General features: G+C 34.6%; 4 protein-coding genes across 4 annotated transcripts; 2 read left to right on the forward strand and 2 right to left on the reverse strand.

The window, feature by feature from the left end:
• Window positions 1-658: 658 nt before the first annotated feature.
• On the reverse strand, window positions 659-1442 carry LOC108626320 (uncharacterized). The gene is made up of 2 exons (XM_026814723.1): window positions 1130-1442; window positions 659-1041 (listed from the first exon to the last, which is right to left on the reverse strand). Exons 1-2 carry the CDS (start codon window positions 1440-1442, stop codon window positions 782-784), a joined length of 573 nt encoding a protein of 190 aa, XP_026670524.1. The 3' UTR covers window positions 659-781.
• A 505-nt stretch (window positions 1443-1947) lies between these two features.
• Window positions 1948-3842, reverse strand: LOC108626328 (uncharacterized). Its single transcript, XM_018026927.2, has 4 exons — window positions 3313-3842; window positions 2871-3233; window positions 2419-2722; window positions 1948-2330 (listed from the first exon to the last, which is right to left on the reverse strand). Exons 1-4 carry the CDS (start codon window positions 3445-3447, stop codon window positions 2071-2073), a joined length of 1062 nt encoding a protein of 353 aa, XP_017882416.1. The 5' UTR covers window positions 3448-3842; the 3' UTR covers window positions 1948-2070.
• A 577-nt stretch (window positions 3843-4419) lies between these two features.
• Tektin-C (Tektin C) lies at window positions 4420-6715 on the forward strand. Its single transcript, XM_018026933.2, has 6 exons — window positions 4420-4539; window positions 4631-4921; window positions 5006-5278; window positions 5380-5602; window positions 5779-5997; window positions 6073-6715. The coding sequence occupies exons 1-6, from the start codon at window positions 4424-4426 to the stop codon at window positions 6208-6210; spliced, it is 1260 nt and encodes a 419-aa protein (XP_017882422.2). The 5' UTR covers window positions 4420-4423; the 3' UTR covers window positions 6211-6715.
• Window positions 6716-6867: 152 nt separating this feature from the next.
• Window positions 6868-11021, forward strand: LOC108626350 (F-box only protein 21). The gene is made up of 9 exons (XM_018026968.2): window positions 6868-7410; window positions 7670-7951; window positions 8228-8663; window positions 8754-8884; window positions 8988-9138; window positions 9205-9399; window positions 9483-9545; window positions 9629-9863; window positions 9947-11021. The coding sequence occupies exons 1-9, from the start codon at window positions 7244-7246 to the stop codon at window positions 10153-10155; spliced, it is 1869 nt and encodes a 622-aa protein (XP_017882457.1). The 5' UTR covers window positions 6868-7243; the 3' UTR covers window positions 10156-11021.
• The last annotated feature ends 492 nt before the right edge of the window (window positions 11022-11513 follow it).

Here is an 11513-nt window from a genome sequence, read left to right on the forward strand (position 1 = left end):
ATTATTAGCAATGTTCTTCCGACGTCTGATTTCTTTTTAAAAATGCGTTTCTAAAGTGCATAAACTTTTGGGATTGACTGTATAGCCAATACATCCTTAAGAAGAATGAGTAACGAGTGAAAAATGAAAATGGTCGTAAGAACGATCTAAATGTAAGGCAATATTCTAAAGCACTCGGAGTTATAAGAAAGAAGGAATCGCATAAAATAGTTCCTTCGGGTAATTGTGGTAAATGGTTAAGATAATAGGAAAACGCAGAGAGGTAAATATGAAGTGCGATGGTAGGGGGTAGACATATTATACGAGAGGAGGGGGAGGGGTGAAAGAGAAAAGGGTGAAAACGGTAATACGTGACAGAAACATTTTTTATGATTTTTATATTGTTCATGGGGTATCACATTGTATGTTAGTCCGTCGTTTATGTTTTGTTCTTGTCATCATATAGTTTATCTACAATTATTAACGTTGGTACAAAAACGAATGGAGGTATCAGGATGCGAAAGGTTGAAAGGCGAAAGAAGAATTCGTAAACTGTTTCTAAGCCATTTGTGGCTGACATACAGCTTAATATGTATATAACTAAATAAAGCGCATTTTCCCTCGCAATGTTCATAAAAATATTTAGAGATACTTAATAAATAAATAATTGTACAAAATATAATTATTCACTAAAGTCTTTATTCGTTTCTTAACTTAGTACATATCCTTATATATTAACTTGTGCTTCATCGATGTATCACTTAATTCTCTTTTTAAAATGATTCAAAATCTTCGAAAAAAATTAGCGTTCTGTTGATATGATATTTCTTAAATTCGACTCAGTCGCATTGTTTTGTCGCGTGATCATAAGATACTCCTCGGTAATCTCCTCTGGTTGTATTTGATTGAAATACGTTTCACGTTCTTGGTGTATGTAACACGTATCGTCGAAATTGAAGTGCAAGCCAAGTACGATATTCAGTGCAGAAGCGTCATACGCGTGGCAACCGGAATACCGGTATTGCGGTTTCTTATTAAATCGACAACCCGCTGATTGAGCTCCTAAATCAAGGAAAAGTTATTTACATGTTTGTTTTTTTTACTGGGTTACTATGCATGTGCAGAGAAAATTATTTTTATCATATCATACCAATGGGACAAATACAATCTCTTGTTAACGCGCATTGAACCCATGGTAACATCACTTTCTCTCTAATTTCTTTTGTATTCCTAATTACTATGTGTGATGCTCTAATTAGAGGAAGAAAGAAGAAACTTTCTGCAGAAACATGAAAATATTCATACATTTTTGGATGCGTCAAGGAGCTAATTGCATGCCTTGTAGGCCAAGTCAAGATTCCAGATTTTGGAGAAAGACATTTTACGATATCTGAAGAATTTAAGCGTACATTTGAATCCATGTACAATATATTTCCTAATGTATTTAAAGCTGTCTGGAACATGATATAAATATTCTAAAGCACTCGGAGTTATAAGAAAGAAGGAATCGCATAAAATAGTTCCTTCGGGTAATTGTGGTAAATGGTTAAGATAATAGGAAAACGCAGAGAGGTAAATATGAAGTGCGATGGTAGGGGGTAGACATATTATACGAGAGGAGGGGGAGGGGTGAAAGAGAAAAGGGTGAAAACGGTAATACGTGACAGAAACATTTTTTATGATTTTTATATTGTTCATGGGGTATCACATTGTATGTTAGTCCGTCGTTTATGTTTTGTTCTTGTCATCATATAGTTTATCTACAATTATTAACGTTGGTACAAAAACGAATGGAGGTATCAGGATGCGAAAGGTTGAAAGGCGAAAGAAGAATTCGTAAACTGTTTCTAAGCCATTTGTGGCTGACATACAGCTTAATATGTATATAACTAAATAAAGCGCATTTTCCCTCGCAATGTTCATAAAAATATTTAGAGATACTTAATAAATAAATAATTGTACAAAATATAATTATTCACTAAAGTCTTTATTCGTTTCTTAACTTAGTACATATCCTTATATATTAACTTGTGCTTCATCGATGTATCACTTAATTCTCTTTTTAAAATGATTCAAAATCTTCGAAAAAAATTAGCGTTCTGTTGATATGATATTTCTTAAATTCGACTCAGTCGCATTGTTTTGTCGCGTGATCATAAGATACTCCTCGGTAATCTCCTCTGGTTGTATTTGATTGAAATACGTTTCACGTTCTTGGTGTATGTAACACGTATCGTCGAAATTGAAGTGCAAGCCAAGTACGATATTCAGTGCAGAAGCGTCATACGCGTGGCAACCGGAATACCGGTATTGCGGTTTCTTATTAAATCGACAACCCGCTGATTGAGCTCCTAAATCAAGGAAAAGTTATTTACATGTTTGTTTTTTTTACTGGGTTACTATGCATGTGCAGAGAAAATTATTTTTATCATATCATACCAATGGGACAAATACAATCTCTTGTTAACGCGCATTGAACCCATGGTAACATCACTTTCTCTCTAATTTCTTTTGTATTCCTAATTACTATGTGTGATGCTCTAATTAGAGGAAGAAAGAAGAAACTTTCTGCAGAAACATGAAAATATTCATACATTTTTGGATGCGTCAAGGAGCTAATTGCATGCCTTGTAGGCCAAGTCAAGATTCCAGATTTTGGAGAAAGACATTTTACGATATCTGAAGAATTTAAGCGTACATTTGAATCCATGTACAATATATTTCCTAATGTATTTAAAGCTGTCTGGAACATGATATATAGAAAAGAAATAATTAATAATACTTTGTAACAAAACGGACATATACTTGACTAGAGATTTTGAAACGACATCTGGTTACATAAAGAATTTGAAATGATGTAGGACTATAGGTGTTAATAAAGTTTTGATTACCTGAATAACTAAGGGTCTATAAACATGGAGTCTGTCATCTTCAACGTGAGTTGGAAATAGACTTGTATCAAAATGAATTACGTTACACTTTGTGGAGTTACAAGCTGTTTTAATATTTTGCAAAGAATCATCATTTAACCCAACACTATAAATGACAATGCTATTATTTGGTAAAAAGTGACTAATATTTCTCACAAAACCATAGATGTGTTGCTCATTTCCAGGTCTAATGAGGGAAACAACATTCACATTTTGGGATTTAAGACTACAAGGTGTTGTGCGTGCTTGTCCATCCAACCCAAGCATCGCAAGATATTTAGAATCCGTTACTAACCGCTTCTCCTCGACATCTTTCAAATTCTCCTACAATGATAGACAAATTAGACGTGATTTTGTTTGTGAAAATTAATAATAAGAACAAATAAAATTTGATGATATTCACTTGGAAGCTTCGTAATTGCTTGTGGGTCTCTGTAACCAAAGTTTGTATGGAAGGTCGTTGATTGCAAAAAGCAATGAAAATGATGCTGCTCCCTGCTATGCAGATAAGCAACAGTAGCAGGCCTTTGGTACGCATCGCTCATCATTTAATCGGATATATTTTCAGTTTATTGACGATAATCAGACTGATACGTTACGTTAGAAACATCGTACGTAGGTTATACCTCGCCCATGACATGACTAATCGTTATAAAACGCACACCATTTTAAACAGAACATGTTGCTAATAGATAAACATCGAAGGCTGTATTTGCTGAGCCCAATTCCCAGAATCCATACTTTATACTGTTCAACAGATTAGATTAAATTGCTTTGTTCCTGATTATTATTACGCCGTCAGCGCTCTAGCAGACGCCGCATTTTTAGGAACTCTTCGAAGTTACAAGTTGCAATTGTAAATGCCCGGTATCGGGCTGTGATGCGGGCACGCGGGCTAAGGGGCACGGTGCCATCGGCGCAACTGAGATGGGAAATGATATGAGTTCACAGCCACGGCTACTGCAGTATGTAAGGTTTGTTGCGGGTGCAGCGCGATTGCGCTCATGGCTACCGCGCGGAAATTAAAAAATACGCTATTCTCGGCTCTTCAATTCTTTGCAATTTGTTATATATGTATATCATCACTTATCATATCATTTAAATGTAAAAAGCGGTTCTGCTACGTACAATTATACCTCTAGCGGACAATAAAAAAGCCAGATATAAATGAATAAAAAATTTTAAACATATTGAAGGTCTTTATATCACCTATGCAACGGTTAATATGTAAGGGCGCTAAGTTCAGATTTAAATCAATTAATTTCTTAACAGACAACCTGTTTAATCAAAAGCACTTAGTAATATAAAACATACATTTGGTTATTTATAGTATGCTTGAGTAAATACTCAGTTACGTTCTTTTGTGGTCTCATGGATTCGAAAATAATTTATATCAGGACAAATTACAAACTGTAAATAGCGTTTCTATAGAGATCAACTTCGGGATGATTCATTCGTATATGGATCAAACCTTTGAACCATCCCCTTTGAAAGAACGCTCTTCCTGAGGAACGATGGACAAGGCGAAGAAAGGAGAAATTTCAATTATGAATAATAAGGCACCTGCATTGATTCCTCCGCCACCACTGAAATTTACTTTAGATCAGTGGCATCTGAATAATCGTCACAGGTATGAAATAAACAGCAAAGTTTTCGAATTACGTATGGTAGATTGCAAAAGATAGATGACAAGACGTAAGAATACTTTTAAAATGAATCAGGTATCGATGTTCGGAAGCGCAGCAGGAATTAGCCGATCGACTGCTTAATGAATGTCAACGCGTTTGTGAGTTCAGTTCTGAAACTGCTCGGAACAATAAAGAAGAAACAGATCACAGACTCAGAGAAAAATTAGAAGATATAGAGTTTCGTAAGAAGGAATTATTACGGATAAGGAAAGAAGTTCTCCTCGAATCCGATGCTCTGTCGATGTACAAGCAGCGAATTATGGATGCTTTAGCGTCCGTGAGGAGGAATGCTCTCGTTATTTGCGAGAAATGCCTCATCTTTAGGTTTGACTTAGAAAGAAATATCGAAAATTTTACTCCAAGTCGCACGTATTAAATGGAATTTTTTTCTCGTCACGCTAATTACAGAGAACATAGATTAGGAATTGATTTAGTTCGCGACGACGCTGAGAAGGAATTGCTGAAAGAATGCGAAGTAATTAGGGGTGCTGAGAGTTTGCTGGTTCGAACTTTGGAGCAAACTCAGGAACAAATACGTCGTCTAAAAGCGACGCTTTACTACATGGACCACGAGCTTGAGGACAAGGAGAATAATATACGCATTGACAGACATAATTTAACTCTCAGGGAGACTGGTTTAAATTTAAGCATTTATCACGGTGCCTCGCGACTCGATCCATCGTGGGTACTACTTTTTATTATTGTTTCCATGCTCTCTCGATTTAGTTATTGTTTATAATTATCTAATCTTCTACGTCTACAATTCCCTTTTACGTGTTAAGGACCATAGAATTGAATGAATGGGAAATGCAGACGAATAACAATATCGTCGCTGCTTCAAAAGAGGTGAACAGTGCAAGACCATTACGCTGTTACATTGACAGGATTATTAAACAAGCCGTTGATGATCTAACTGAACAAAAGCATGCTACTGATGAGGCTTTCAGAAAACGAATTGAAGAAACTAAAGAAGCGAAAACGAAATTGGAGTTACAGCATTCCGAGGTAGATGGGCAATTAGTTTTAAAAAGATCATGAAAATTATAAAAATATTCGAGTTGCATAAGCGCGGAAAATTAGTATAATCGTGAAACGTAGATCTGAATCTATGAATTAGTTAGTGTAATTATAAAGCGACAAAAATAATATTAAAAAAAGTATGTACGTATACATATGTGCAGATAATGCGACAAGCAGCGGAAATGAAGCAGAATATCACGCGTATCGAGAAATCGATCGCGGAGAAAGAAGGTTTCTTGGCTTTGGCGCATACTAGGATGGGTAATCGGTGTCAAAGACCGGGATTAGAACTTACACGAGACTTAGTCGAGATCAATCTCCTGAAAGAAGTATATGAGCTGCGCGATGTAGTGTCACAATTACAGGCATCAATGTTCGAGGTTTACTCTCTGCATTTTTCACAATTTATCATTCTGCTGTTTGCCAATGATACTATCGAGGATTAAATTTTCCAGGCTCAAGCATCGCTGCGTTATTTACTGAAGACGCAGATTCAGATTGAAGAGGACATCAATGTCAAAACGAACACGTTAAAAATTGACGAAGTCGATTGCATGACTCTTCGCCAAAGTATGGATTACCATGCGTATTAAATTCATATCAGGATTGAAGAATATTGCTTAAATCATTTTATATATCAAATAGCATTCATAACAATAAAAAGTAGAAAGGCAACAAAATGTTGCGAATCGAATTGTTGTTTTTAGTATTATTTATCTTCTTTCGTTGTCTAGCATTGTCCTTGTAAAACAGATTTCATTTACATAAAGTCGCATTTATTTCATTTAAATATCGTACTTAGCCACCTCACATTTCACTGTATAATAATATGTCACAACATGATGCAATAATTCATAACAACCGTGTGTAATAGTGTATACTTTTTACTTGTATAAGGATTACATTTTAACGCAAAGTGATCATTGGAAGTTCGCGCGTTGACCTAGAAAAGAATGTTGCTGCGATTGGTTACATCACGTACCTGTGCGTACGTATTAAATATTGACAATAATAATCATGGTAGTAGTGAGCGGCGTCGAGTCACAGACAGGGCTGGGATAATTTTTCCCTCGGCCGGAAAGTGGGGACGAGGCGACCATGGTGGGGTCTGGTACTTGACGGGGGTATGTTAGGCATGGTCAGCGAAGGCGCACGAGGGGAATAGGAGTGGGGATCGAAATACGGGCGAAAAACAGGGGAAGCGAGCCGTGCGGGAAAAATTATCCCAGCCCTGGACAGAGACACAGACGTAACAGTATAAGAAGTGGTGTGGTCGGTCGGTCGGTGTGGTATGATGGTTTATATGTATAAAGATTGTGAGCTTATGAATGTGAGTCAACAGTGGCAGTGTGATTGTGACTGTGGAGCCTAGGTTCTACGCGGTTCTGCTCGGCTCCATAGATTGCTTATTATTGTTAAATACACGCCTCTTCCTGGAAGTGTCAAATCGTACCTTGAACGACAGTTGTAGGAGTTTTCAACCCATTTCAACCGCGGAATTCACAGCACATTGCGCAGTGACTAGACGGTTATTTTAATTGATTTCACGATCGTACGCTACATGTAGAAGATTGGATCTGCTGTTTTTGCCTGACTGCTCGTTATATCGCAAAATATTTACAAAAAATGGCCAGTGACGCAATAATCTTATTACCCTGGGAGATAATCGTGCACATCTTAGAAGATACACAACTAGGCTTTACGGATGTGATTAACTTTGGCTCGACATGCACCACCTTCAACAAAATTATTAACAGCAGCAACAACCTTTGGAGGGCCAAATTCTTTCAAAAGTATAATCTACAAATTCAATACATCGTTTAGAGATAATAAATCGTGCAGTTACTATTGACATTGAACGAATCATAACGATTATTTTATTACCTGTCTAAGTAAACAATGAACACGTGATAAATTAAGTTTTGATACATCTTAAAATTTTAAATAGTTCTTGCTGAAATTCTTTGCTATTCGAGATATATATTTTTCATATGCCGTTTATCAATTTTACGTATAAATATTTTAATCAAATACGTACTTTTAAAATAATAGATGGCCGCTTTTGGAGCAAATATATCTCACAGAAGTATATCCAATATTACCAGTTAAAACTGTAATAAACTGGAAAGACGAAGTAAAAATTGGTTTGGAAACTAGAAGAAAATTGTTAGATCTCTTATTTGCAATGTCTAGTAAACATTATATGGAACGAGAATTATGTTGGTCAGTATTTAAAGAATATGATCCTTTGTTCCGTCCTGAGCAAGGTGCCTATCCATTAGCTTACCACTTTTTAGTGGATGAACTTATCAATTTTATTCAATCTCCTGCTATGTAAGTATAAATTCTAATCAACACAATTCAAGAGCTCACAACACAGGTCGATCAATTCGATTTTCAGCTGCCTTCCTAAAATAGAAATTTACAATTCTTTCAGTGAAATAAACAGTATGGTTCTTTAACCAATAACTCTTTTTTACTGCTGCTTGTGCCAAGCGACTAAGCAATTCAATCCTAGAGTCAAGTGAAAATCGAAATGACCGTTTCTTGCCCTGAGTTCTTCTATTATACTTTTATAACAACATTAATAATATGGATAAATATTTCCAGTGCCAGCAATTTAACACATAGGTATTATGCTTTCCAAGTTATTAGATATTTGAGACAAAGTCGTTTAAAAGATGAATGGTCGAAATTTATATCTATGTCACCAACGCAACAAACATTGGAACGTGCTGCAACTTTTGTAGCACAATGGAGTCAACCAGAAAGACATATATCATATTCGACAATATCATTAACATTAGATAGTATTGCTATGCTAACTAAAGAACTACTTAAGGAACAAAATCCAACTCATCCAATATTCTCAACACCGAAAGAGACATTAGATTCCTGGAAGAACAATATTGTCGATGACAATCAATGGAGCATCCCAGAAACAAGACAGATAATTGATGCGTTGCGCGTAGTATTATTTGAGAAATTAGGTTTTTGTGGGAACACTGAAATGTATTACTCATCGGAGAATTCCTTTATAGATCGCGTAAGTTGCGAATCAACGTAAAATAAAAACGAAATTAAAAGTGAGGAGAAATTATATGTAATATTTAAGTAAGTTTTGCTCTTTCATTAGGTTCTAATATACAGACGTGGAATTCCGATAACTCTAGAAATAGTATTTGAAAGTGTTGCTCGAAGGCTCGGTATACTCTGTGAGCCTGTTAGTTTTCCGTCACATTTTCTATTACGATGGAAAGAGTCATAGTATGTTTTCAATAAATACTGGTAGACTCCTGAAAGAGTCTAAAAATTTACGATATGGTAACAATTTATTTCTTAGTTTCAATTGTATTGTATTACACTTCAGTGGTCCAGAATCTGCGAACGCAGAAAGTTTTTATGTCGACGTTTTCAATGGTGGTCGATTTATAACTAAGAAGAACTGTCCCAAAATCGGCAGCGTTGCAAGATGTCCAATAGAGAAATATAACGTTTACGAAGCAGCGAATGCTGTAGAAGTTTGTAACATCTCTTTATAACATCTCTTAAGGTTTTCATATGATATATTAATTTTTTTACAACAGGTAGTAACGAAGATGGCGAACAGCTTAGTAGTAGCTGCTAGACAACACACGTATGCTAGAACTGTAAGATTGCGTTCTGCCTTGGAATTGTTGTGTATGGTACAACCGAGGGACACGGACGCTCTTTCACAATTGACTCGATTATATACTTCCCAGCAAATGGATATAACCGAATTCTTAAAAGATGTGCAGAAGGTATTTTGCGAAACGTGATACGTTATAAAACATTATACACGTTCGAATAGAAGTGTTGCTAAAATGTTTAATCACTCATACAGATGGGTCTTGTGATGTATGATTTTCTGACGGTCGAAAATTACAAGCATACAATACACCCGGAGGTAAGACTCAAGCTAATATTAATATGTAAATTGTTAAATAATCATACAGTTTTCTTATTATATGATTATTTTTGTTTACTCAGTTTGTGCGACCAAATAAAAGATTTCCCAGTATAAAGTACGCAGTAGGATTGATAATGAAACACAAAATACATGGATACTTGTGTGTGATAACTGGATGGAGCGCTTGCTGTGAAGATAGCAGTCTAGAAATGGAAATGGTATACGAAGGGGATGAAGATGATTTGAACGAGCATGAGGAACAACCATTTTATAATATATTAGTGAACAATGGATCATATTATTACGCAACTCAAGGTAAAAATCACTTATTTCAAGATGAGAAAAAATTGTGTGAATTCAAAAGGATATTTTAGAAAGACTCATGAATTTATTACCAGATAATTTAATGTTGGCGGCAAACCCAGAATGGATAAAAAATCACGCAATCGGCAGATTTTTCGAAAAATACAATGATACTCATTATCTACCAAACGAAGAAACAAGGAGACGATATCCGGAAGACGAAGAAGTTCGCAACCAGCTATTGCTTACACAGATGCTATCTGGTTATATGACGTGTAAGAAATACATGTCCATGGGAACGTAAGATAATTTCCATATTAGATATCTTCTACAATATTAAATAAAATGAGGATTAGTCGTATTTTTATAAAACAATAATTTTATATTGGTTATGCAATGTTCCAATCGACTTCAACTACTGTTTGCAAAATTTGTATTACTTCTTAAGATATTTATTGCATAAACCAAAAAAGAAAAAGCTGATTGATTTACATCATAGTATTAAACATGTACGTGAAAATGAAAGTGACGTAAGTCACCTTTCCCTTATACTAGACTTGATTTACTTTTATATCCCCGACAATAGAAATTAAATATTTCATGCTGAGTAGAAGCATCACAAGCCAATCCGACTTTGATTTTAAATATTTCGAAACGAGTAGAAATTAATTTAATATTTCCATTCTCACGTACACAAATATACAACTAAAACTGTATGTATTAAAGTTTGTTTAGTGAAATTTATAGACGATTTCGTGTAGATTATCTCTATTATGTAAATATCTTCACATGTATCAGTTTTTTATTTATTCGAAGTGACGAGTTATGGTGTATTAACGCGCTTAGTTATATTATATAATGGTAATTCGTATTGTAAAGAAGTGAATGAAAGTTTTTTAACTATTTCAAATTCAGTATAAACGCGGTTGTGATGATACTGTACAATAATTATTTTAAAAACATGGAACACCTAACTCTTAATCACGTTCTTGTGTAATATAAATATGTACGATAGTTTTTATCTGTGATAAGAGTGAGACGTGTTTTCATGTATTGGCAACATTTATTCTATTATACGTATAAGTGTAACGCGAATTTTATAAGCACCAAAACCTGGGCTGTAATTCAGAGACTCGTGCTTTTCAATAAATAGAATATTTCAATCAGTAATGCTATGCATGATTTTGTTCATATGAACTTGCTCGAATGTATTTAAAATATGATTTGATGATTCAAGCATGAAAAAGATAAAAAGGCAAAAGATATTTATACATGTATTGATTTTCATCTTTATTTTTTTGCTGTCATGGGCTGTGCTCATTTTAAGAGTATATATTCATAAACAATCGAATAAAAATAATAAAAAATTTGTTTTTCATAATACTTATAACACCATAACCACATACAACGCATGGAATATATTTTTTCATACTGCAAAATATATTAATATTCGAATCTAGTGCTAAGTAATTAGAATTTCTCTACATTTATAACAACACGTACCGTACAATAAATAGTGATAAACAATATAAATCAAACTACAGAATGGAATGATGATTTATATGTAATTTTTAATCTGAAAGAATCAATTATCAATATTAATAATGTTTCATTAGGATTCAAATATTGTTTTAGAGCTATTACCAAATTGTTATTAAACAG

This window comes from Ceratina calcarata, unplaced genomic scaffold, assembly GCF_001652005.2.
Source record: "Ceratina calcarata isolate Rehan_Ccalc_2016 unplaced genomic scaffold, ASM165200v1 scaffold397.2, whole genome shotgun sequence".
NCBI classification, from domain to species: Eukaryota; Metazoa; Arthropoda; class Insecta; order Hymenoptera; family Apidae; genus Ceratina; species Ceratina calcarata.